Source organism: Pseudopipra pipra, chromosome 10 (genome assembly GCF_036250125.1).
Source record: "Pseudopipra pipra isolate bDixPip1 chromosome 10, bDixPip1.hap1, whole genome shotgun sequence".
Lineage (NCBI taxonomy): Eukaryota > Metazoa > Chordata > Aves > Passeriformes > Pipridae > Pseudopipra > Pseudopipra pipra.
This window is the reverse complement of record NC_087558.1, coordinates 16,481,147-16,508,696: the sequence shown is the minus strand read 5'-3', so window position 1 is coordinate 16,508,696 and position 27,550 is coordinate 16,481,147. Positions and strand designations below refer to the sequence as shown.

At 38.7% G+C, this 27,550-nt stretch overlaps 1 protein-coding gene across 1 annotated transcript in view; it reads right to left on the bottom strand.

The window, feature by feature from the left end:
* Window positions 1–27,550, bottom strand: part of COL4A4 (collagen type IV alpha 4 chain) — a 66,669-nt gene that overhangs the window by 15,308 nt on the left and 23,811 nt on the right. The window contains exons 8-36 of the mRNA XM_064666487.1: window positions 26,949–27,017; window positions 26,688–26,723; window positions 25,918–25,980; window positions 25,403–25,438; window positions 25,196–25,237; window positions 24,788–24,868; window positions 23,322–23,375; window positions 22,037–22,096; window positions 21,371–21,415; window positions 20,260–20,313; window positions 16,404–16,473; window positions 14,877–14,981; window positions 14,116–14,280; window positions 13,470–13,562; window positions 12,982–13,145; window positions 10,954–11,026; window positions 9,629–9,735; window positions 9,083–9,266; window positions 8,414–8,482; window positions 7,391–7,495; window positions 6,629–6,847; window positions 5,554–5,715; window positions 4,733–4,903; window positions 3,407–3,550; window positions 2,949–3,056; window positions 2,486–2,664; window positions 1,308–1,371; window positions 706–780; window positions 137–244 (exon numbers count right to left, since the gene is read on the bottom strand). Of these exons, the coding sequence (XP_064522557.1) occupies window positions 137–244; window positions 706–780; window positions 1,308–1,371; window positions 2,486–2,664; window positions 2,949–3,056; window positions 3,407–3,550; window positions 4,733–4,903; window positions 5,554–5,715; window positions 6,629–6,847; window positions 7,391–7,495; window positions 8,414–8,482; window positions 9,083–9,266; window positions 9,629–9,735; window positions 10,954–11,026; window positions 12,982–13,145; window positions 13,470–13,562; window positions 14,116–14,280; window positions 14,877–14,981; window positions 16,404–16,473; window positions 20,260–20,313; window positions 21,371–21,415; window positions 22,037–22,096; window positions 23,322–23,375; window positions 24,788–24,868; window positions 25,196–25,237; window positions 25,403–25,438; window positions 25,918–25,980; window positions 26,688–26,723; window positions 26,949–27,017 (2,905 nt within the window). The remainder of the gene's footprint in view (window positions 1–136; window positions 245–705; window positions 781–1,307; window positions 1,372–2,485; window positions 2,665–2,948; window positions 3,057–3,406; window positions 3,551–4,732; window positions 4,904–5,553; window positions 5,716–6,628; window positions 6,848–7,390; window positions 7,496–8,413; window positions 8,483–9,082; window positions 9,267–9,628; window positions 9,736–10,953; window positions 11,027–12,981; window positions 13,146–13,469; window positions 13,563–14,115; window positions 14,281–14,876; window positions 14,982–16,403; window positions 16,474–20,259; window positions 20,314–21,370; window positions 21,416–22,036; window positions 22,097–23,321; window positions 23,376–24,787; window positions 24,869–25,195; window positions 25,238–25,402; window positions 25,439–25,917; window positions 25,981–26,687; window positions 26,724–26,948; window positions 27,018–27,550) is intronic.

Below are 27,550 nucleotides of genomic sequence, written 5' to 3'. Positions count from 1 at the left end.
GCAGACAATTTCTGCTGTCTATAGGCACAGAAATAGCTTTCAATACATCCCTTCACATCTCTGATTTCTATAGACTCCTTCACAGAGGGGCCTCCTCAACAGTGCTATCACACTACTTTTTAAATTTTGGTGTTACCTGGTAATCCAGGTATTCCTGGATATCCAGGGTCACCCTTGGATCCTGGCCCTCCAGGTTGTCCTTGGATTCCTGGTGAACCCTTCTCCCCTGGGAATCCACAGAGTCCTTAAAAAAAAAAAAAAAGAGTAATCTAGCATTTATTTGTTAAAAGTTGCCCATTTTTTGTCTCATGATGAGTTAAAAAATATAAAATTCAGTAGAGGGTTTCTTGACTAGAAAGAGAATCTTATTCAAATATTTCAGATCTTTACATCTGCCTACTAGCAGTGAGTTGTACAGACCTCACTGGTGATACCTGACAGAGCAGAAATGGCCAGCAGGAGAGAGCCAGGCCAGGTTTGATTCCAGTAGGTGTTGGTGTGTCCATCAGTGCTGTACTGGACCGCAGCAGACTCCACCTCCTATGCTCATGCCACGCTTGTTGCACACTGGGATGTCTCTTTAGTCCCCGTGGTTCACTACAGAACCACTCAGTATGCACAGGAAGCAGAGCTCCCTCTCTGCTAACAAAACTGAGAGAAAACAAGCTCTTAAATCTGATTCTTTTGTCAGTCAGACACAGGTACCTGGAAATCCTGGATCTCCGGGAGCCCCTTTCCGACCACGTGCACCAAGCAGAGGAGTTGGGTCACCTCTCTCACCTGTGGAGGTACAATGACTTCCATTTTATACAAATATCCTTTTCATCCACAAAAGCAAAGCTGTATAACTTTGTAAGATCAGAAAATTTACTAATAGATATTAACAGCTACAAAAGGGACCGAGAGAACACAGAATGAAAATTGCTTTGGCACAGTTCACCTGGATTGCATTTTCTCTTATGGATATTGACTAATTTTCCATATCCATAAGAATGGATTTGTACATGGTTTTTTTATGGAATTTTTAAACTCTGTGAAATTGGACACAAATTTATCTTCTAAATTAGTAAGATCATCTTTTAAAGGAAAAAACTGTCACAGGATATACTGAAATGCAGTTTTTGCTTTCAGGTAAGTCAGACTTGTTTCTAATTACACTAAGTCAGACTTGTTTCTAATTACACTCATGTTTTAAGGGAAAACAGGACAGAAGTGAAATTATATTTTCTACTGAGTCCTTACCATCTATTGCACACACATCATAACAATATTGCTCTTTTCAAAACCTATCTGTATAAACTCATTACCTTTGCATCCTTTTGGGCCAGTCAGTCCTGGATTTCCAGGGATTCCTGGTAAGCCAACATCACCCTGATTTTTTTAAAAAACAAAATAAAAATGTTTGACATATGGTATGTGTAGCAGGACTAATCTATAAGAGCATTTGGTGCTCTTAGAAAAACTGTATCTGAAGATCAACAGAAAAGCATGTTGTCTTTGTTACATGTCTAACACTGACCACTAACACTTCCAAGAAACTGTAGATTAGACTTGCTAATAATTTTGAATTTGTGCTTTTATACTTTATTCTAACTCTTGGCTCAAACAGCTTAAATTCCTCACAGATGGCCTGAGTAATTTGATTTAAAAGGTACCATAAAAATATAGCAAATATTGTTGTATGTTACCCAAAATTTACTAAAAACATTAATCAGCAATATGTTGTATTGTAACAATAAAAATGTAAAGATTTCCCTATTTTTCCTTTTGAATAATGACCTATAATCAGCAAATCACACCTTATCTCTTCAAAGAAATTTCATCCAATACAAATCAAGCAAAAATATGTCCCTTTTACCAAAAAAACCTGTGCTTTATGCTTCATGTAATCTCACTGTCTGTCTACCTAGCACACAAGAAGTGAAGAATTGTACCTTATATCCGTATATATATGTGTGAGTTTGTATATTTGTTCCTGAGCAGTACTGCTTGCCTGGGTTCTGCCTGGGGCAAACTGGCACTGCAGCCAGAGGTGACTTGGTTTGCTGTGTCTCTTGGCTTGGCCACAGTGAGATATGAAGGAGCAGCTACACATTAATCTCCTAATTGTGCTGCTGCTGTGTTATGATCTCTGTGGTAAGTGATCTGTCAATCTGTTCATAGGAATAATGGTAAAAACTTGATGGTGCATCTGTTTTTTTTCCCCCTAATTAGTGTAGTGTAGCCTGGACTTCCACCAAGTGGCAAGAGAACAAACTCAGAACATGCAGCTGGGAGAGGCCCTTTGCTGACTCCAACTACAGTTCCTGCTAAAAGGTAATCAAAGCACTTAGGTATTAGGCAATTTACATTTCCTACTACACTGACAGTCTCTTCTGAGGGGGAAGATCTAATGGGTGAGTACAATACATGTACCCTTCATCCTATTTCTTAGAGGCAGGAGATAACTGCAAAGTCCAGGACATTTCACTACCACTCTGTTTACCTGGTCACCTGGTTCTCCTTGAAAACCTGTAATTCCTTTAAAGCCTTTTGGTCCTGGGAAACCCAATGATCCTGGAAACCCCATCACTCCAGTGTCACCTTGGTCACCTGGCAGTCCTGGAACACCATTCTTCCCTGGAAATCCTCGGGTGCCTCTGAAACCAGTATTGCCTTTTTCACCTGAAGTTAATTGCAGATCAAGATAATGACCAATAAAGTCAAGCCATTATTTGACACTTATTTTGATTATGGCAATGCTTTCACACTGTGTATTGCCACACTCTGTGTATTGTGTAATTGTCCAAAGAAACTATCCTGCTACTTTAAGAATCCATAAACATGATAAGGTTGCTGGGTGTTTCTGCAGCCATGAGTCCCTACCTGTGAAAACCAGCGATTTATAGCAGGTGAATGTGTGTCCAGGCTTTATTTTATAAATCCAGGGCTTTATTTTATGAACTTACCTCTTTCACCTCTAAATCCATTCTCACCAGGAAACCCTGGGTCTCCCATTTGTCCTTTCTCTAAACGGATGTTAATGTAGCCACTGTCTCCTGGAGACCCTCTTTCACCTTTGAGCCAAAAATATGGAATGTAAGTATATATCATGAATGACATGTCCTGAAAATTAATTTTAGTAATGACTTCACTAATAGAGAAAGCCTTCAAATACTAATTGTGGTTCTCAGGTGTTACACTAGGCTCACTGCTAACAAAATTTATCCTACTTCTCTTGCTTTTTAGTTAATTCAGTAGTAACCCAGGTGATATTAAATCAGAATTATGAAAGATTACAAAAGATGGCAATTGTGTACTGCCTGTGATTGCACCTTGGAGATGGTTATTCTCTTTCCTATAAAAAGTAAATATATTCCTAACACAGCATCAACATGACTACAGAGTGAAGTGGATTTTTACAAACCTTTTATTCCTGTATCCCCACATTCTCCACTAGGCCCAGGCAGACCCATTTCTCCTTCTTCGCCTTTTACTCCGGAGATTCCCACTGTGCCTTGTATTCCTGGGAGTCCTGGGAATCCTTGGGGTCCCTGAATCCCTTTGCTTCCTGGTAATATGAAATGCTTTATTTACATGTTCAGTCTGCTTATACTGTTACTGTCATATTCTAAGGAAGAGTATAAAGCAAAAGCAGGAAGTTCAGAAGGACTCCTTAGGAAATCAGCAAAGGTAGAGAACCAATAGTTGGAGCTTGGCTTCATGCCAAGATTAAACATCTCTTGAAACCCAGATTCCCTTGAAACAAACATTCTCCCCCTACCTGCTGCCACCTTCTGGAGATTTAGGCTACACTTACTACCCAAACTGTTATCCCCAACATGCCAGCAGATCTTGCATGTGGCTACTGGATTATGGGGGCTTCATTCTGCTCCCTGTCCCTGTCTTCCAGCTCAGGGGCCTGGTACCCAGAGACCTATTGGTCCTACATAAGAATGAGACAAAGAAGGCATTAAGTACCTCAGCCTTTTCCTCATCCTTTGTCACTATGTTTCCCCTCTCCCATCCAATAAAGGATGGAGATTCTCCTTAGCCCTCCTTTTGTTGCCAGTGTATTTATAGAAACGTTTTCATTGTCTTTTACAGCAGTAGCCAGATCGAGGTCTTGGTTGCGCTTTGGCCCCTCTAATTTTCTCCCTGCGTATCCTCATGATACCCTTATCCTCCTGAGTTGACTGGCCATTTTTCCAAATTTCATAAACTCTCCCCTTCTTCCTGAGTTCCAGCCAAAGCTCTCTGTTCAGCCATGCTGGTCATCTTTCCTGTTACTCGTCTTTCAGCACATGGGGATGGCCTGTTCCTGTGTCTTTCAGATTTCCTTCTTGAAGAATATTCAGCCTTCCTGGACTTCTTTGCCCTTCAGGATTGCCTCCTAAGGCACTGTTAACCAGTCTTCTAAATGGGCCAATGTCTAAACATATTGTTGTTACTATAGCATATTACAACCTATTACAGTCAGGAAATAATACATGGAAATAGGTCAGTGCTGTAAAACAGCTAAAGCACCAGGATGCACCAACATGCATTGAACTATTTCCATCCCTTTGATTTTATCATAAGAGAAAGAACAAGGGATGCTATGGTTAATTGACTCTACCCTGCTGCAGGGTCTTATTCTTGAAGCTGAAAAGAAAGGAGGGTGCAAAGTACTTCCTAGTGTTAACAGCAGCAGAAATAGTTTCCTCTACAAGAGATGTGATAGATGACGTGGTTTGCAGGATGTTTGACACACCTGTTTCTCCTGGGAAACCAGCAGGTCCTCTATTGCCTGGAAGTCCTGGAAGTCCTTGTGAGCCTGGAGGACCTGGGGGACCTTGTGAGCCTGGAGAACCTTTCAGACCTTTGATTCCAGGTGGCCCAGCTAGGCCCCTGTCTCCCCTCTGACCTTTAAAGCCTGGTAAACCTGAGAAAAAGAGCTTTAATCTATGTATATAAATGCAGGAAAAGGTTCAGCAATTGTATCTAAAAAGCAGAAAGTTTTGGTATAAATTTAAATATCAGCAAACATGGCAAAATTGCTTGGAAGCTTTATTACCATGTTGGAATCCTGGCCCTGCCTAGATTTATCACTTGGAATGTTTGTTTTCTTGTATTTCTTTAGTGACAGACATATCAGTAGAAGAGCACTGTGAAAAATCCTTACTAACTTGTAAATACATTTGATATATATGTCTCCTAGCTCTTCCTAAATAACAATTCCAGTTAAGAATAAGGAAGATAAAAGTATCACAGTAGCGACAGGAGCTCAGTTAAGCTACTGAGGACAACAGAATAAGAGTTAAGTCTTCCATTTGTTACTTGATAGTGAACACACTGTGATTTGGCCAGTTAAAGAACACCATGGGAAAGAAAGGAAAGTTGGGAAATATCTGGGATGCACACTCTACATTCCTTGAGTTTAAAGAAATCCGCAGAACATAATGTACACCCCCAGAAATGGGCAGGCCCCATGGAAATATTTGTCATGTCAGCTACAAAAATCACGTGAAGAAATCTGCCAGAAAATATGTGCAAAGCTTAGTGCTGTGAGGCAACCCCATGGGTGTGGTATACCTTGAGGTCCTGGCAGGCCCATGGCACCTCTGAGTCCTGGTGGCCCTGGTAAGCCTGCAACACATGGTGGACCAGGGAAGCCTGGACAGCCTGGTGCTCCTATATCACCTTCTGGGCCTCTAAAACCCTTGGCACCTGGAAATCCTGGGGTGCCAGGTTGTCCTGGGAAAAAACAGCATTATAAAATGTTTTAGTGCCACTCCTCACCATCCTTCAGAATTCCTAATTTTAATTTTGAAATGTACATGTTCAGTTACTGTAATGTCTTAATTGTCCTCTAGTTTTTGCAGTTTGTGAAAACTGGTGCTTTCCTGCAATTTAGAACTGGCTGTTGTGGAAAGCTCCTTTCTTTAAGGAACAAATATGAATTCAGCCCTCATCTCTAGGTAAGGATGATAGCTTCTGATGAGTAGGAGCAGAGTGGGAGGAGCTCACTGGCCTGCACCAGACACACAGCTCTGGGGTCAGTTCTACAGGTGTTCCCTGCACAGAAGGATATGTGGAAATGCTTAGGGCTGGGCAAAAGGAAGACCTGTAAAAGGAAACAGCAATATCCTCTGTAAAGTGGGAAGGAAATGCACTGTGGAGATCTCTTTGCAGCAACCAGCAAAACTCCCCTGCAGAAGCAAGGAGTGTAGTGCACAAGACATAGAGGATTTTATTGCATAACTCTGGGCAAAGAAATTCACCCCTCTCTCCCTGAGTGTTCTCCTGCCCTTTTCCAGTCTGTTCAGGTTTGACTAAACAATCTGAGGCAAGGACTATCTGTGTGGCAGAGCAGGAAGCCCCAAGCCCAGATGGGCACCAGGCAGCAAGTAATAGTAAGAATAGGAAGCTGCACTGTTACTCCATGGACTGGGTAAAGGCATTTTTCTCTTCCTGCAGTGCAGATCCCCTCAGTGGCTGGTCAACCTGAACTGTGAAAATGTAAGTGTAAAATCAGGGTGTACTGTTCACAGTCACCATGATGGATCCAGGTAAGAGGAAGTTTTATCTGAATTAGTACCATCTTTGCTCAGATTTTGTCCTTTAACAAAATAGTTTCATAAACTATTTCATAAAAACTGGCCCATACCTTGAAGCCCAGGAATGCCTGGATTACCCCTTGCTCCTTGTGCACCAGGGGGTCCTGGCAGTCCCCTGTTGCCTGGGATTCCTGGAGGGCCATATGTGGTGTCACCTGGAAGACCTTTCTGACCATCTATGCCAGGTGGACCTGGAGGGCCATTTTTACCATCAACTGTTGATCCTCTTTCACCTTGATCACCAGGATCACCAGCTGTGCCTCGAAAGCCTGTTGATAGGATTTTTAAATTCAAATAGGGCATAATTCAGGAGGTGTTTGGTTTTTTGTCTGTTTGTTCATTTTCCCCCTCAAGCTGTTATATTATAATTCAAATGTAACCAGATTTAAATTATTACTTTGCAAAGAAAAATAACATCATACATTAAATTTCAGGTTTCTCATTTATAGCTAATGATACATGAGGATTAAAGGAGGTAATTCCTGTGGGAAGTGACAGGGGTTTTCTTTGGAGCAGCATCTGTCTTGACTACTGTCACTCTTGTCCAGTTTACTCTCTTTCCTAAAATTTCACTAATTGTTCTCAGTTTTCTGAGAATATTTCCTCTCTGGACACTGAAATTTAGGTTATTGCAGCACCTGCAAAGCTGGAATAAAGAAAGGGATACTGGTAAAGATTTCTCTTCCACTAGCTTTTGTTGAAGTTTGTGTTTTTATTCTATATTCTATCCTACGGTGTTCTACCATGGTAGCTATCTTTCCTTGCATTTATCTGACCAGTAGGTCTCCTGGATTAAGAGAAGCACAATTCACCTTCTGGCCCAGGGATTCCTGCTCCTGGCCTGCCTCGACGGCCTTTTTGCCCTTCAAAGCCATTTGGTCCAGGATGCCCAGGGAGTCCTTTTAAACCCTTTGGTCCTGAAAATAAAAAAGAAGTACATAAACTGACAGAGTGCTCAAATGCACTCCCTGTTCCATAAACAGCAGACTGCAGATCACCAGAGTCAATTAGAAAAAAAAAAATCTTTCCTATAACATTTTAATGTTACAGGACATCAACAGTATTAACCCAGTGAATGACAGGTGTCAGCTCAAGTTCTTCTACTCTCCTGTGCTATATCCTGCTTCTGGAATGCTGCAGATGAGCTCAATACACGAATCCCTGTTCTTTCATGTCTGTATGAATGTTTGCTCCCACCCACAATACTGGTGTCAGGGAACTGGGTAATACCATATTAAGGAGCTTGAAAATCCACTATCTCCAGTTCTTCTGATCAGGATTTTCTGAGGAATTTCAAATGCTTTGGAGGCGATCACAAGAAACGTCTTGCCAGTTCCTGGGTGAGTTCTTTGAATTTAAATTAAGTTTAAAAAGTTGAAATAATGGTAATAAGTTTTCAGATTTTTAGGGCTCAATTTCAACTTGCCATTGGCAATATAGTTTTAGAAATTACAGCCTTGCAGCATATTTTTGCCTTGCACATCTCTTTTTCCCAGTACTCAGATGTACATACTCCAGGTCTTATCTAACTCCAGCCATCTGCATATTTTACAGACTCTCTCATGCATTTTAATTGAGGCAGGACAGAGTTTGAAACTACCTTCACTTAATTATTTCTATGGAGGCAGCCTGCACACCTTTTGATCATGCAAACTGCAGCTGTCTGGCCATTGATTCTATTAGATGAGTATACTCCTGTGTATTTGCAGTTTTACATTTTCAGACATGTATCTGTTGAAAAAGTGGAATACTGTAGCTTTTTAGGATACCTTCTTCTTTTAATTAGCAACTTAAATTTCAATTAAAATCAAAAATTCTCCTATATATAAACATACCTTGAACACCTTTAAAACCTGGGGGACCTGGATTTCCAGGGTATGGTGATGTGATGCAGACAGTTTGACCTGAAGCAAGAGGGAGAAGAAACTGGCCTATTTAATTTTAGAATAAATGGAGTCTGAACACTTACTGTAATATTTCTGTGGAACTAACCAACTAGATGTGCAAATGTGAAGAGAAGTGACTAATTATGCACATGGTTATTTCCATATTATTTAAGTTTTGATGGAGAATCTTAAAATATATTTTGACATATGAAGATATATAAAATATATCTTGACACTTCTATATAATGTTGGTTATATTTCAAATTGTTGTAACACAGTTGTATTTTTTAAAGACAAAGGTTTGGTTTTATTTCACTTGTCTTGGAAATTTGTCTTTACAGTAGTTTTTAGTGCAAGAAAAATAATATTTTCATTTCAATTCTATGCATGGTTCTGGTTCATACATATCACTATCAGTGTAGATGTTTTTGTTTGGCTAAGCACTTTTTATAACCAAAAACCAGACCAAGCCTTAAATATAAGTTATATTTTCCTATAAATTAAGAACATCTTCACTATAAATGAATAACACTTTATGTAATACATATGAAACTGTAATGGATGCCACCAAACATGTATTTTTGCTATTTCATTCTTAATGTAAACAGTCAAAATTACCTTTCTGGCCTTTTGGACCAGGTGGCCCAACATTACCAGTATCACCAAAGTCTCCAGGGCTACCTCTGGCTCCTGGAGGGCCAGGAAACCCCAAACCAGGCAACCCCATCTGTCCTTTTACCCCAGGAGGTCCTGGGAGCCCAGGGAATCCTTTATCACCAGGAAGCGATATTCCAGCATCGCCCTGAAAGAAAACTTGTTGGTAAGAAATAACAAGAGCTAATTTCTCTGCTCTCTTTGATTATGAAAAAGCATGTTTAGGGGATCATCTGGAGAAATCACTTTCCACAATTAAGAGACTACATGGATGACGTTAGTATTTTTAAATATTTAAGGGCAATAGGAACAAAGGGGTTAGTGGATTTTTTGTTTCCTGATCCCATAATATTGGGACACAGTATAGGCAGAAATTATATCCGGGAATACCAAAATAAGCAATGATATTTACAAGAAAATAATTTTTCAGTGGATAAAAACTTTTATAACCTTTCATAAGATAATACATTAATTGAAATGGAAAAAAAAATCTGGGAGAGGCAAACATACCTCAACTCCTTTTTCCCCAGGCAATCCTAGTTCCCCGTCTCTGCCATCAAGACCTCTCTGGCCTGGAAATCCTGGAACCCCAGTAGGTCCTCTTTCACCTTTTAATCCTTAAAATATTTTGAAAAGAAAAAGAAGTATAATATTTACAGCAATTATTTTTTGAGGGAGAGGGGGAGGTTATTTCTTCTTAGGTAAATGCTGAATAACCATTCATCATATCTGCATGATAATTCCCAGTCCTTGAATTCACATTTCCTTGGTGAAGTATTTTAGGCTTAGGAAGGCTTTAGTTGGACACCTCATGGAACAACTTGGTCTCTCTGTAAAAGACATGTTTAGAGGCACCACAAGAATGTGGCTTTTATTTGTGCTATACAGAGAGTTAAAATATTGAAATCAGTCTGTTTTATTCTTAATTTCAGTGAAATCAGGCTGTAGCAATGTCATATGATGCAGAATATTTGCATCAATATTTCCCAAAGGTTTTATTTTCCCCCTAGATTTCTCTTGCACTGATACTTATGAAAATGTAACTTTTGCTGTGTCAAGAAATCCTTTGCAAATAGAAGAAAATGTTTTCCCCTCTCCAACATCTGTAAAAAACCCACAGGCATCCAAAGCTAAGCTAACTTTTTATAAACAATAAGATGGACAATCTTTTGTTTGAATAATTAGTTTAGCATTTCTAACTAAGCTTTGCCTTCAGATTGCTGTAATTTATTGCTCTCTGTTTCTTTTGCTTTTGCAAATCATAACCATAACTGTGGAGAGGTTTTGATCTATTTAATTACAAGAATTTCAGTTGTGCAACTAGTGGCCTATTGTTTCTCTTCAATGCCTGGTCAAGAGTAATTTTTAGAAATAGGAGCAGGAATCTGAATAGTCATTGAAACTTTGAGTTTTTCCCAAGAAGGATGTTGGTGGCTTAAGTTGAGGTAACAGCTGTGATATTGATATATGACACTTCAGGAGGTGGTTCTGTACAATAGTATTTGTATTCTGTTGAGTCTTTGCTATACAAACCTCTGTAAGACCCCAACTATCAATCACAGGACATGAAAAATCATTTGTTAGCATTAATAACACGCTGTTAAAACTGTTTTATGGCTCAACTATAGAATAAAAACCACAAAATGCTGTGTTGATCTTGTGTTTAGCAAGAAGAGATGGTACCAAGAAAGCAGTTTGGACATACATGCCCTCTAGGTTTCAGTAACTTACTGAACTAATGAATTTATTAAAGAGTAGATGAATATGTTTTTCTCACACTATTGCCTAGACATTGTATAGGAAACAAACAGGCTAAAGATAAAATGTGTGGTTACCTTTTATCCTAACTCTTCCTGGATCACCCTTCTCTCCTTTTTCACCATGCTGTCCAGCAGAACCAGGGGTCCCCTTAACATTTACAAGGAAAAAAAAGGTGTCAGTTGTCTCCAGCACAGAATCAATGTGGGAATTGAGGGGAAAATTAGATATATATCTCTTGCATGGTTTCCCAAAACCAACCAGCTAAGGCGACATGCCAAAAAGAAACACTTATCTCTTCTGATGATTATAAAGAGGTGTGTGAATGGCACCTGGCCTTCTCAGCCTCACTCTGCCAAATGTATGGATACACAACTAAAATAATTTGTAAAGCTTGAAGATTTGGGTCCACGGCTGTAAATGCAATATTAAAATCCAAATGATTCACAAACTGTTCCCACTGCAGACTTCAACCCACAATCCACTGAGGAAGGGAATCTCTGGAGTGTGGTGACTGCAGGATGAGGCTTTCCTCCCAGAACTGAACACAGCAGCAAGTAAGTGATGCTTTTTTTCTGAATGAAAACCCACAAAGCTGCCAATAAGAAATTTCATCTACATCTAGTTAGGTAGGTGTTGTGAGAAGAATCTATGACTTGACAGGTTTAGAGGAGAAAAGAAGTGCTTTTCTATATTCTTATGCTGATTTGTGCTCTCAGCTCTCCAAGCAGAGTGCAGTTTTCATGTAATCATTGGTGATCTTGCAACAGTGCATGTGGGTAAATATATTTTACCATGCAAAATTTAAACAGAAGTAAAAGGCCACTAAGGTGCAAAATTGAGGTATTTTTTAGCCAGCTTCCTCTGTTATTCAAATTTTTTCACTTAAAAATAGGTGGAAAGAATATAATGTGATTGTAAATCATGACACTTTTAAATCAGACAGACTTCTGAAAAACATGTATCTGAAACTAGCAGTGGCTATTTCTTACAATGTTTAGATCTTTATGTAGGCAGAGATCAGTAAGTAGTGTTTGAAAGGAAAAATTAGATATTTGTGAAGAAAGGAGAGCAGAAAAATGGAGAAAAATGGTCCATTAAACCAAACATTTCTGTAGCAAAGTGAATTATTTCCATCCAAAGTGATTATTTTGTTCTTGTTTCTCACTTAAGTAACCTAAGAACAGAAAATATTCAGGACAAGGCTTCAAGCTTTGCTTCAAAACCACAGGGACTAAATCATACTCTCAAAAGTAACAAGAAGATCAAAATCTCACATAATCCACACAGGTAATAGTGTTTTAAGAAGAAAACAAACAAACAAACAAAAACCCACAGGAGCAAATGTAAAGCTTGTAATGAAACCATTGGCACTAGAATGAGAGAGCCCTTCCACATCCTTCCTTCAGACTCACAATGGTTTTGTTTGCTTTTTTTTTTCTTTTGAAAGAAAACATTCTGGAAACTTTTAAGCAATTCCTCATGTGCAAAAAGAGTTCTGCTATTAAAACCTCAAAAAACCCCAATAATAACAAAAAAACAGCAAACAAAACAAAACAAAAAAACCCCAAACAGCACAAAAACCTACAAAACACCTCCCCAAAACAAAAAAAAACCCACTAAACAAACAAACAAAAAAACCCCAACCATAATGCAACAGTCATAAAGCAAGGCATATCTGCCTGTATTTTCAAAGAAATTCCTCTCACACACAAGAAAGTATATTAAAAAAACCTCTCTTTGGCATTATTTTGGTATGCAGCATTCTGGATGTACATTTTGCATGTCAGACCAGAAAAAGTGGATCAAAATCACATCAAGTCCAATAATTTATCTTATAAAGTGTTTCTAAAGCAGTTAGGTTAAGTGGTGCTTTGAATTATTGCTCACTGTGGGGAATGAGATAAACTATATGAAGCACATTAAAGAAAATAAGTCTGTTTCCAAAAGTAATAGCTCATTTCATTAGACTGTAACAAGCAAAAGTAGATGAAAGTTTCAGATAGTTTTCCAGGGCACTTTCTCCACTACTCTGCTTAAATGCCTCCTGAGCTGAGAGGTAACTTCATGTTATTTATTTACCAAAATTCACGAAAACTACTCACAGGGAGCCCTGGTGATCCCATTGCACCAGATAAGCCTGGGTCGCCCTTTTCTCCATATCTTCCAGGGTATCCCATTTGTCCTTTCTTTCCTTGAACACCTGGAGGTCCTTGCACACCACGGGGACCAGGAGGACCAGCACGACACGAGCAGAGGCCTTGACTTCCTATATGAATGTGTCAATTACAATTAAAAAGTTGCAGAATTAATACACAAAAAATAATGCTGCCCTTTCTCTTTTCTGTGTGAGTAGTGCCTGGACCATTTTATCTCATTTGATTCCCTTCAAAGAGGTGAAGCATTATCAGCACTGAGTAACTGCTGCACTGACATCATCTACTGACTTAAAAGCCCCAGTGCCAACTGGCCATTTAACTCTGCACTTTGATGGGCCTTATCCACCAAGTTACCATAAACTTCTTGCACATTTAGATCTGACATAACTGGCAAAGGTCTCATATTCAAATGTTTTTCATCCAGGCATGCTTACCCTTTTCTCCTTTTGCACCTTTTCTTCCTGGAAGGCCTATCTGACCTTTTGCTCCAGGTTCTCCAGGGATACCTCTGTCAGTACAGATCACACCTTTGAAAAAACAAATTGTACAGCAAGTATAAATCAGGTTGACTATTTCCACAGCTTAGGTCGTGTATTCTCCTCTCCCTTATCTTGTTATACTCACGTGAAAGGTTAGAGATCTTATTAAATGCTTTACAAGTTGTTGCTTATAGATTATACTACACGAGTCACTATGACTCGAGTCGATGTTGACACATGGATTTTCATTGCCACTGCTACTTTTTTCCACTTAAAACTTTACTTTTTCTCTTCTAAAGGATGCTGATTTGGGTTTCCTCCTCAGTTTGCTGTATTTTTAACTTCAGGTGACATATTTTTAGAGAATTTTTTTATATGTGTTACTTTTGTGGGCTTAAATCACCCAGAAAACTATGAAAATCTTGAAATCTCACTCATCAACAGCTAATAGGAAAACGTGTTTTCAACATCCCATGTAAAGTCTGATATATCTGCCAAAATGAATTTTTCACCTCTATGTTTTTTGTAGGACCAACAAAAGCAATGGATCTATTAACCTGCAGAATTATATTCTTAATACATAAATTGCTGTTGAACCTACTGGGTGGTCCAGGTAAGCCTTGTCTTCCTGGCTGTCCTGGTAGGCCTGGTGGTCCAGGAAATCCAGGTCTTCCTGGGATTAATTCACCTGTTCCAGGCAAACCAGGGTCACCTTGAAAACCTTGAGGTCCTGGTGCCCCACTTACTCCTGGCAGGCCAGGCAGACCTATAAAAAAAGAAAGGTGTAAAGCCCATACAGCTTCAAAATGATTACTGTGAGATATCAAGGAGGAAACATAGACTATGCAGAACTGCCCTGAAAAAGAGCTTCTATATAACAAAGACTTAAATCTAAATCTTCAGGTTTTCCAGGATCCCCAGGAAAGGAGACTTCTGCTTTAGACCTTAAAATGCTTCTTTTCCTCCTCCCCTCCATTATCTCTTTTCCAGATATCCCAGTTATTCTCATTCCTTATATAGAGCAAACTCATCCTGATCACTTCCCTTTATATCTTTTTGAGATGAAGAACAGAATTTTTGAGCACAGCACTCCAGATAAAGGCATACCGTGGGTTTACAGTGCATGGTAATATTCTCCTTAGCCTTTTGTTCCTTTTCTAGTATCTCATAATGTTCTGCTTGGATAATTTTCATTCTTTTCTTTGGCCACTAAGTGCCCAGTTAATATTTTTAACGAACAATCTGTAGAGCTCAAATCCTTACTGTTGGTGGCTTTCATCATGCAAGAACAAAGTAATGTTCTTTTAGTTGCTTTCTCTACTACTGCTATATAGTTCATATTTTATCCCCTACTTCTCTTACTTGTTCCATCAAGCCCTGGTCTTCCTAGCAGGCCTGCAGGACCCATTGGTCCAGCTGACCCCATATCACCAACAGGACCGGGAAATCCGGGATCTCCTCGTGGGCCTACAGGGAATTATAAAAACATGTGAGTCAAACACCATATTGACAGCTTAAATCTAAATAAAACTGAAACCAAAATTATAATTTGGAAACTACATAAGAGTAAAACAATTTATGAAACACTTTTAAATCTGTAACAATTTAATTTTAAGGTGGGAGGATTTGGTTACTTTTCTACGGATTCCAGCCCATTTTGTGGGCACATTTTTAACTTTTCATCACTCTGTAGTAGTATCTTTGTGCTACATATTTCAAAATGCTGAGAGAAATGTTTGCCCAAAATAAAAACACTTGGCATTTAAAATAAATATGCATTTCATGTTATCCCCATTTGGAAGTGCACATGGGGAGGTCATTTCAGGATTGTTTTGGTTGAAATTATGCAAATTTTTAAAAGTATATTTTCAAAATTGCTACAATTAATAAAATTTAAAATTGCAATTACATAGTGATAAAGAAAACCTGAATCAGATATAAACAGCTTCATGAAATTGGAGAAACAAAATATTGGTACTAGTTGTGTTCTCAGTTCTGCTAAGGGCCTCTGTCTCTGAAGATCATATCCAGTCATACACCATGCACATGATTAAATGTTACTTGAGATATTAAGCATGGGTTTAAGTCTTTTATTGCATGGCCTGGAAAGTCAATGGGAAAAAATGTAATTAATTTTTGGGGAGTTCTGCTGAAATAAGGTTTTGTTGTAATTTACTTCTGTTCACAATCAGCTTTTGCTGCAGTAGGAATACAATTTATGGTGACTTGTCTGTTGAAACAGTCTCACAATAAAGATTCCCCAAGTGTTACATGCAAAAGGCAGCAAACTTGGTTGTTCCCCATTGTTTCCTGCTATGAAATAAAATTTCCACATATCTTTTCACTGATTAGATGATAAAGATGGAGATAGAGGGAGCTGGGACATAAAAACCCAGCCTGAGGTTTAGGTAGGCAGGTAATAAGATTGACGGGTATTCTGGTGGGGGTTCTACTTCCAAGATTTTGCCCCTACTATGCAATAGGAAGCTTAATTGTAATCTGAAAATCTGTGTGTTGTGGCAATTCTGAAAACAGGAATCCTAAATTACAATGAGTAGACAGGTTTTCTTATCTGCCATCCATTATCCAGCATGGGTTTGTCTTAAATATGCTTAGGTCCAATAACTAGAGACAGTCCTTCAGATCCAGTTGTGACTGTGTGCACAAAGATCTTTCAGACAAACATTTAATCTGAAATTTGTATGTTTAACTTGGTTCCAGTGAGATCAGTGAGACAAACAAGTACAGCCTGTGGCCACCAGGAACTGAATGCTTTAGGATCCTGTTCCCGAATCCCTTGGAAGTGACCAAGTGACCACTTTGACACACCTCAGCAAAACAGGTCCCACACTTTATACAGCAGAAAGACTGGTTAAAACTAGATATAACCTTTTATAGGAAGCGGTGGAGTTCCAACAGCTCCAGGAGGACCTGGGGGCCCTTTTTCTCCTGGATCCCCCTGTAAGTCCAACAATAAATTTTATTGATAGATACAGACATAAAATGCACCAGCATGTAACTGAAAATTTCAACAATTGTAAGGTGTGTAAGGATGTGACACACATCACCTGGGAAACTTGACTTTGACACTTTATAGCACTTAAAACCAAGCAAAAAGATTTAAAATAATCATTATCTTTCACGATGCCAGTGACTAAACAGCAATATACCTATCACACATATCTATTTGACTCTCTAGAACATGTGACTGCTGTATTTGATTTCATTCATTTATTGTGAAGATGATTCAGTTACAGTAAATCAGTACCCATTTCATTGAGAGATTCTGATTTAACAACCAAGCTATAATTATTTGCCTTAAAATTCTATATCAGAATTAAGAAATTACTTCTATGATGACTGATAAGCTTTAAGAAAAATGGTTTCACAGTCTAACAGATATCAATGGTAAGAGATACTCAAAGCTTTTATAAGTTTAAAACATCTGCATTAGGGAAACATAAAAGTGGCTCCTAATGGAGAGGAAAATCACTTCTGCTTGGAGGATTTCTACATTAGCTTGGATTTTGAGACTTAGAATTGCAAGTGAAGTGGACTTTAGGGGAGGTCTTTTATGTGGCAAATTGTATTAAGACTTTTTGCTTTGTAGATTAGGATTCAGCCCTGCTCTTTCAGCAAATGAAAATAAGAATGTCAATGTGGGAACTGCATAGTGAGGCTGCATTCCTGGGACTGGAGTTCAGGTCCTTTTAGGACACAGACAAGGAGGACTGGGACTGCACAACTGGATATCCATTCTTACATAAGTAAAAACAAGGAGTCCATCCCTCTTTCTGGGCTTTTTTTAAAAAAAATAATATCTTTCCAATAATTAAACTGTTCTGGAGCTGTCACTGGCTCCTGTCCTCTTGTCCTCTGTTTTTTTCCTTTGACTGTATCTTGCAAAATGAAAAAATATCCTTGTGTCATCTTTGGCTCTTTTAAACAGGAACATAAATTTGTCTTCCCTAATGACATAGAAGAGCCTTCTGTGTGGCGGGAAAGAAAAAGCAAACCTAGCATTTTCCCTCCGCTGATAAATTTACAAAGGATTTTGAGATTTAAAACTAATTTAATGATGATAAAAGTATGAAAGATTTGTACTATAGATGTATTTGGCCCACGTCTTATATGATTTTCATAGTGATTTTAAAATGACACAACCAGAACACAAGAACATACTGAGGAGTCAATGAGCCAAGGTCAAATATTTCTGTTCTTGGGATCTCCTTAAATGACAAATTGTGACTGTGGTCTGGTTTTAGGCTGTCAGGTCTAATGACCCCCTCTGGATGGCAGCTTCATTTGCCTCTGTTTTCACTGTTGATACACTCCTATATAATGGCCTGAAAATGTTTGGATTATTTTGTTGACTGATACTGTTTTCCCATAAAAAGATGTTTTACCAACATCTTATTGAAAAAAAATAGTGTTGCCAGTGTCCAGACTTGGGGACCAAAAGGTATGACAACAATTCCTTGAAGACCATTCTTTGCTTTTAGCAACAGTTAATTTTTTTTAAGATGAGATCTACTTTGAAAGCAACTGAGGGTTTTTTTCTGAGTCTCTATATCTTAAATCTGAATCCATCTTAGATTCTCTCTGAGCATGTTTGTTTCAGAAAAATCCATGTGAGGACAGGTTATTCCCAGGTGTGTTTTTAATCATAATCTTGTTCCTCCAGTCTATGTAATTTTCAGCAGATCATAAGCAACAGCTGGTGAGGCCAGATGAATAGTTGATGAAGTCTAGATAGATCTGCTCCTTTCAGGAACAATCAGATTTCTCCAATTGTTTCCCAAGCAAAACTAAAGCATCTGTGCAATCACTCAGAATTTTGCATATCTGTCTGAGTACACCTGTTTTTTATTAAGTTGTGTCTATATTTGATTTGTTTGCTCCTTGCATTAGCAATTGTAATTTCATCTTTCTGATTCATCACTGCAGGGCTTTACACTTTTCCCTAGAATAATCTACCAACAATTAATTATCTTTTGGTTACTGTTCGTTGTGTTGATTTATGGCTACTCAGACTGTGGGCTAATCAGTGGAGTCTGAAGAATGTCCTATTCTGTCTATAAAATTACTTGTCTCAAGTCTGTTAATGATGCCCCAAACTAAAACAATATGTACATCAGGGTGAGAATTTTTAACAACAAAACACTTAAGGTTCGATTCTACTTTTTAGGAGTAATGGACTGCAATGAATCTTCTGTTTAAGCATGCAATGTTTCTGTCTAATTAGTATCTAAATAATTCCCCATTGTTGTGAAGCTGATAATGGGCAAATGGGAGAAAAAGTGACATACGTGGGCAATTTCTTCCCCCCAAGTATGACCTCATAAATGAAATCTTGGCTGAAAAAGTTGATTTAACATTCTCTTGGCAGGCCTAACTTTGAAACAAGTAAGTCTGTGACTAAACCAGATGTTTTTATTGTACTTTTACTTATTTACTTCATGTGTTTGTCATTTCTCATTTGTAAACATGCTTCTTGAAAAGCTGTTTGTTGCTTATGACAAGTTTGGACCAGCCTCAGTTTACTTCCTTGTGTCATCACAGATTATGTAGTGTGTTCCAATCTTAAAATTCAGTTTATAACAGAGGTGATTCTTGCCCAAATCTCTTTCAGGAAATTTACTGTTTTATATGCAGCTTTCCAAAAAGATTATTTCAGAGGGAAATAAACACTCCTTGACTTTGGTATTCCAGAATATTTAGAGCCAAGTTCATTAGTGTCAAAATTTCTGCAATACTGTTTTTGTCCTCTCTACCATGGTAATATTGGTGATTACCTTTTTCAGCCTTGCTGTCTCTAGTGATGATTCTTTCATCCACCTTCTGGTTTGCAGCATTTTACTTCTCCTCTTGCTCATATATGCTGACCACTTGGACCCTATCCCAGCCACTCCCTAGCCCTTCCCCTCTGGCTGGACTCATTGCTCCTTTGTTCCCTCTAGAGGAGCATCCAGAACTGCTTTTTCCTTCTAAGTGTGCTTTAGCATTGTAGATTCCATAGAAAATACAATGATTCCCTTCATTCAAGTTTTTGTTGTTACCCAGTATTACAATATGATCCAGCAGTCAGAATTACAGTATTGTAGGTTCTGCAGCCTGCAGAAGACAAATGGAAAGCAGCATGTATTGTAAAATAAAAAAATAGTTAGTGTCATCTAAGTGAGCAAAAGTAGGGAATGTTTAACCACAGGTGGTGTGGAGTCCAACTTCCATTCTGGTAAGCATCTTGGAACAGCTACTTGTGTGAACAGGTTGAGTGCATGCAAGAGATTTTGGTAAATCACTCAGCCTGTCTGAATGGAATTTTGTCACCTCATTTGGAACCAGTTTTCATCCTAGTTTATAGGATTGTACTATTACCTAAGTAGCAGGTTCCTTTACCTCACATACCTCTCTGGGGAATGCCTTGTGTCATTCATGACAACCATGAATACCTTGCAGAGCTCATGGATCAGATGGCTATACTGGTAAAGGTACTGGCAATCAGGATTAACAATTCCTGTGGCATGCAAGATAGAATTCCCACTCTCATATGTACCAGGTAGGAATGTTTACTTACACTGTTATTTATTACTATGATGTTGAGTAACTATGACCATCAGGAAAACAGTAAATTTTTAAAAGACATGATGATTGTATAAAAGGAAATGGTCTGATAATTGGGTACATTTTGGAGGAACTGGAGGAGCATCTATATAGGTTGTGTGCTTGTGTGGTGGTTTTTTACCTGTATGCCTGGATAGCCAGGTTGTCCAGGAAAACCAGCAAATCCTGTTTCACCCTGGAAAGGATCACATAAATATAATTTGATTAATCTGTTAAGACATTAAAATAATTAAAACCCTGTAAGGCAGTCAAACAATACTGTCACATTCTAATTGCACCCACGGTTTGTTTCAGAAAATTCCCTGGGTTTGTACAAGAGATGGTGTGTTTTATAGACTCTCCTGTGTTAAAAAACCCACAACATGTATTACCAGGTAATTTAGACAGTGGTCAGCAGATTCAGCTTAGCTGGGGCACAGAACTAGCTCGAATACATACCAGCAGGCTCTAATAGACTGTCTGCTTAATACAGCTGAAATTGGTTTGCTGCCTGCTGAATGATCCTCTTAAACTATTACTGCATGGAAAGCAGCTGCATATCAGCTTCTCTTTTTATGATTTACTAATACACTCATCCATCCAGTAGTCAAACTCTTTAGGTAGGCAAAAGTAAAGACCATAGTAAAACCTAATTTTGCAGATAAAACAGTCACCTGGAACATAATTCTAGAGGTGAATATCTGTACATTCGAGTGATTTGTGAATGGCATGATCATTACCTCAACTAGATTTGAAAATAAGCTGGGGAGAGAAGATAGGAAAAAGGGAAAGATATAGATCTATATAGATACATCTATTGTTCTTTACCCCAGTAAGATGTTTTAAGTTCATAAGTAAAATTTAGCAGACTTAACATCACAACTGGAATTTCTTGAGCCAGAAAGATGAATAAAACATGCAGATAACACAAAATTACACAATGTCACCATGGCAAACAAAGTTAACATGCTGCATAACTTTTCTGTCATGCTGTATGTCTGTCCCACTGACTTTCCCTTCTCCTTGCAACTTCAGATTCCATAAGCAAATTTCAGCCAAATATCAGAGAGTGGCAGAAATTCAAAGCCACAGAGATCATACAAATTCTGTGGCAACAGGTAGCAGAAGAGAAAGGAAGGAATGCAATGTGAGCTATGAAGTATGTGGAAATTCCAAATCTGCACAAATCCACAGAAAACCAAACCTCGCTGATCCCACTGTTCAGGGAGCTGCTTATACTTTATGCTTCGTACCTTCATTCCAGGAAAACCTGCAGGTCCATAAGCACCAGGATGACCCTGATAAAAGCAAGTAGAATGTGAGCTAAAACCATAAAAACTTATTCAAAATTAAACCTATTCAGAACTGCTGAACAGTTAACGTAACTTAGATAAATATTACTTGGGATATTTGCAAAGTTTTTTCAAATAGTTGCTATGAGAAATGGACACAAATCTGAACTATAGACTAAAGCAAATCAGTCAGGTCTTCACTTAATTTTTTTTATCCTGTTGCACCAAGCACAGCAGTTGAGGTGTTGCTCCATGTGAGCACTGTCAGGCAAATCAAGCACAAGCTGCTGTAAAAAAGTGCCATTGATACGTATGGAAAACACTAAAATTACTGTGTTAGTACTGTGCTACTCCAGAGCAGCTTTGTGCAGCTCTAAATATTTAGAGGATAACCCTGGAGATTTACTTTCTTTCCAAGGACAGAAAGTCTGTATGAGCTTATGTTTGTCTGAGACAGGGTGAGTGCCAGGGCAAGACTCCTAAATATTCTATACAGGAAGCACGACAGACTAGTTAAAAAAAAAAATCCTTAAAATCTTTCTTAAGAATGCAAACTCAAATTGCCAAATATATTATGACTGTAATTATAGTGAATTTGTGATGTAATTTATTCTGTGACTTCCTTACCCGCAATCCAGGGAATCCAGGAAGGCCTTTTTCACCCTTCTCTCCTCTCCCAAGTATACCCTGGAGCATTCAAAATAGTTTATTTAAACAAGATGCTCAGCGAAGTGTGCCATAAATTTTAATAGTTGTGCATGTTTATTAAATGATATATATGGATATATATGGTTGATGGATCCTGTCTCCCTTGCCAGGCTCAGTCACAGGGGGTTACTTCATGCAGCATCACTAAGCAGTGTCTCAGTAACCCCAGCTATTTGAGGAACCTGCTCTGGCCTCTTCTCCAAGCTTCAGGTGCTTTCAGCTGCTGAATTTTTTTTATTTTTTTTTTTTAATTTCAGTTCTGGGCATCTTTTGAGCTGCATCAGTTGATTTCTCACCTCCTGCTTATGACTAACAAGTGTATTATCACCTACATGGACCACTAGTACTGGAGCAAGCATATAAAGTCCATCTTTTTCAATGTAAATCTGATATAAAAAGACCAGCTTTGTCCTCTTTTCCAGTGCTAATTAACAGTGGTCTTTTTATGATGGAAAATGAACTTCCAAAAATGAGTGCTAGACTTACAACTCAGATATGTGATGTTCAGGCTTCTCATTTCTTCTGCTTACAAAGCTAAACAAGATTTTAACATAAACTACACTCATTCTTTTGTCCCCATTTATCCTCCATTTTTCTGAGATATGGTAGTTTCCTGCCTGTGGATTTTCCTCCTCCAAATCTATCAGCAATGAAGACTCTAGAATTTTTTGTGGCTGCTTCTGTTCTGCATCCAGGAACTGGCCCATCAATGTTTAAATTACTCATGCTGACAGAAAGAAAAGAAAATGTAGAATAGACAGTAAAGAGCAACTCTCTCCAAACAGGTGGCTCTGCCTTTTCTACCCTTGAGGATATCCATAATGTGAAGTTCAATTGTTTCCATAACATACTGAGGTAAACATACATCATGCTCCATTAAGAACACATTTAGATCATGTCTGTGTCTCTTCTTGAGGAAAAATAATCTGTGCTTTTATTTTTTTCACAGTTCCAATCCACTGTGTGTCAACAGCCCAACTGGAAACAAGGCTGACCTTTTGCTACCAGGCAACATTCAATAGGTAGGTATAAAACAGACTCAGAAAGATTTTTCCAACGGGTTTTGAAATATATTTTTGCTCTCACATCGATTTAGGTGGTGATTAAATTTCACAGCAAAAATGCTGTGCTTTAAAAGATTAACATAATAACCAGAGAAGGACTTTGCCAGTACCATGGGGAAAAAAACCCTCCCATTACTTACTTTGGGTCCACGTGGCCCTCTGTATCCTGTTACCCCAGGTAATCCTTTTTGGCCCTATGTATAAAAGGAGAGTTTTTGTGTATATTAATATGCCTATGTGCTGGTTAATTTTCTTTTAAGTCTTGGTCTGAAAAACAGTATTTTGTTAAGCATTGGGTCTGTTTCTCTAGGTGCCCTAGGCACAAGAAAAACATTTATGTACTGATCTTTATTTCTGTTAACACTGTCAAACCAGCATAATGACTGTGGGGTGAGATAGACGTATGTTTTCTCTTGCAAGAACCTGCAAATCAGGGCTTTGCTCCTACAATCATGCATGACAGTAGTTCTTTATTGTTTGCTGCTCTTCCTGGTTTGGATATAGGTATTCACAAATATAAATCTACACTTTTGTGCACAGCCCCAATCTGACTGGGATGCAGTGCTGGTTTCATGGTCATGGCCATGTAATGTGTTGCACAGCAGCATATGTCACACTTCCCAGCAACGTGGGGAGTTTATGTAGGTTCTTTTGGTCCTTTCCCTCTTCCTCATACACCTGTACATAGCAGCCATTTGCATAATCAAAGCCTAAGATCCAATATGTGAAGCCTACCAGTTCCCTGAGCTGAGGCTGCAGGAACTGGCAATACCAACTTCACCTTTTTCTTTGTGTATTTGGGCAAATCAGACTTGAGGATGTAGTGGCTCCAGTACAGGGCTCTGTAAAGCAGATTTTTTTTTTTTTAAACAACAGGGGTTACGAATATTCTAATGTTTTAAGCCACACAACTGTGGCTATAGTAGGTGCGATATTGAAGAAGTACAAGTTGCCCAGGAAAGTTGTGGGTGCCCCATCCTTGGTGTTCTAGGCCAGGTTGGATGAGGTTTTGAGCAATGTGGTCTAGTGGAAGGTATTACTGCCCATGGCAGGCGGGTTTGGAACTAGATGATCTCTAGAGTATCTTCCAACCCAAACCAATCTATGATTCTGTGGTAAATAACAGGAACTTGCAATAAAAATTGACAACAAAATCCCACATATTTTTTATATTAAAAGAGAGCCCTAAAAGGGTTAGGGTTGATAGATCAAAACTGTACATTGGAGTATAGTTTAGCAAAGATGTGCAAAATTAAAAGTGTTAGAGAAGAGCCACAAAAGAGATTTAATAGCACAGTAATGAACTTTACCTGAAATGCCTGAAATATGATTTTCTAATGACAAAAAGTGAAGAAAACTAAAGCAAGGGCAGTATCTCCTTTCTGCATCAAGACAGTCTTCCCTCAAGCACATGAGCTAAAGTACACTTGGGGTCTCCTCTCCTGAAAGTTTGTGGGAAGGGTGCTGAACAGCCTTCAGGATTTCTGCTGAAGCTGATGGTTTCTTACAGAAAGATAGATTTGTCTTATCCCATCCTTGCAAAAATTACATCGCAGGATTGTACTTGCCAAGTTGAGCACTGTTAAATACGATGACAAATTAACACCTTTTCTCCTTTGAACAGCTGAGCTCCAGGAGGTCCAACTAACAGTGGTAACCCAGGTGGCCCAGGAAGTCCAATGTCGCCCTGTGGAAGCCAAAGGAGAGACATTCTGGGCCATGAACTGTTTCAGTGAGACTCAACTAGTTCTCCTGTTGTGCTACAGCACTACATATTTCTGTACTCCTTGGAAATGTACTAATTAACTGCAGAGAAATAAAGGTTTGCACTGAGATCTGTAAACCTCTTTACCATCTTCCCAAGATGAGTAAGATTGTATTGCTCCTCCTTCCATTCTAACATGAGTAGCGGGAGCAAAAGCCACAAATGAATGAGTTCCAGGGAAGCCAACGAGACTCTATTACACTTCTAATTCTACAACAATTATATATTTAATATTATTTAGTTTCTTACCGGCTCCCCCTTTTGTCCATCCACTCCAATACCTGGATTTCCCTAATTGACAAAGAATGTACACAGTTTGCACATGATCAGAAAATGCTGATATTAGAATTTAACTCTCATGAAAATCTTGGTAACAATAAACATAAGGAACACTTCAAATAACTGTATAAATTACTCCATTATTTCATAAAAACTTCAGAAGAAGTAATTGCCTACCTGTTGACCTGGCAAACCAGGGTAACCTGGAATACCCTTTAAAAGAGAGTGAAGACAAGTTAGTATATCTGATTTAGAGACAGCTTTGCTTTGAAAATTACCTGCTCTTGCTGGTAGGACCTAGAAGCAGAATTTTCCCTTGGGATGTACCTATCCCAAAGTGCTATTTACTTCACTTGGTCACTGCTTTCAGGATGGCTGAACTCTGTTTTTCCCCTTTCCTGTCTCCCATAGGTGGTCTTGGGGAAAGGGAATAAGCAGAAAGCACTAGCAGCATTCCACCATAGCCACGGACTGTCAGGATGAAACGTGTTCATGCAGACATGGGAAGGAACAACATATGCTCCAATTCCTCAACTTCTGAACTCATAAGGTAAAGAAAAAATCCATTTTTTTTTTTATCACCTGTCTCAAAAATTACTTCTAGGCCTTGATTCACATTAAGGCAGGTTCTAAAATTGCAGAATTTGTGCATATCCAAAAAATGTAAGGCTGTTTAACTGTGTTGATCTTACAGGCAAGCCTGGATGGCCTGGGTATCCAGCTGGGCCCGTTGTACCTCTTGACCCTCTAGGTCCCTGGAAAAGATGGTGAAAGGTCTGTTTGTGAAAATACCAAGAACTTGACCCTTTTTCCACAAAACCAGCCCCTCCAAAATGCCCACATCACATGGACTCAAGTCTACTGGCCTGTGGATTCCACCCACGGCCAGAAGCTTTTACCACACCTGAAACCTCATTGTGACTAGAACAGCTCAGCACCAGTTTCTGGGTAACACTGGAAAGATATTGGACAGTTACATGTTATTAATGAATTGAAAGCTTACTTTGTCAGCAATTGTACTACAATGTGGTGAGCTGATACAGTTCATCAGTGAATACCTTTGTGAAGAGCATAAGAGAAACCCAAAGCCATTAAGAGCGTGATTCTGCAACAAAATTAAGCTCTCTCTTCTTTTTGTGTTTTTATGGCCAGAATAGTGTAGAAGAAGGTGTCACATCTCTACTCATCTTGAGCATCATGAAGAAAATATTCTGCAAACTGTGAGTACTAGGGCATCAGCTGCTCCATACACAGCTAATGCAGATGGGCACATCCTGTTCAGTCAGCAGGAACTGGCTGTGGGGCAGAGTAGAGGGACTCTGTGTTTCTTAGACTTTATTCTGGAATTCTGCTATTTAAGGCAGGCAGTGAGAAACCCCAGTGTTTCTTACTATACCAAAGAGGAAAATTTTAAAGATCTTCAAGCCAAAAAGTAGGTACAGAACCTACTGACTGTACTTACAGGCATGCCAGGGGGGCCAGGATCACCTCTCTCTCCCTGTAATGACAATCATTTAGCAAATGAGTCAGCCCAAGCTTTGTTGTGGGTGTTTTCTATCTTTATAGATATTAAGATCACAAGCTATCTGTTTCGGTTGTATATGTGGTTTTAATCTTATTTTTTGCATCAAGCTTTATTAAATAGTGAGGAGTAATGGAACAATTACATTTACCATATATGTTTCCCTGCAAGTTATGATTTTTCTTTAAATCAGATACTTACTGGAGGTCCTTTTCCAAAATGTGCAACGTACACTGAATTTCCTTTTTCTCCTTTTTGCCCTGGATTTCCCTTTAAAGAAAAAAAGTCTCTTAAAACATGATCCACTTACTGATACTCTACATTTCCATGGAGACTGAATTATAAGTTCTCAGGCTGTGATTTTCTGGTGCCCCTACATCACAAGGTGATCCACTAGGATCATGCATGATCATTTTGCAGTTTTTATCTATCAAGACCCTTAAAAGTAAAATTACCTTCTGTACACTTGAGCAAACCAGCTCCCCACAGCTTCTGGATTCCTGCCCTGTTAGGTGCTTCTTTGCTCTTGGCTCTTGATTATGCTACACTCACAAATCTTGCCTTTATCAAGCCTATCCCTATGCCTACCTTTTCTTTCAGTGAGGCAGTGACTGTAAGTGTCAGTAGTCTGCCTTCTTCCAAAGTTCATGTTGTGATTTAGAAGAATTTAGAGTGATTCTGCATAGAATTAGAAAAATTAAACTATGGACTGTATTAGATGCATAATATTCAATATTTCCATCTATTAGATAACATGTTTCAGTCTATTAAAAAAATCTGATGCCTAAAGGTCCTGGGTTTTT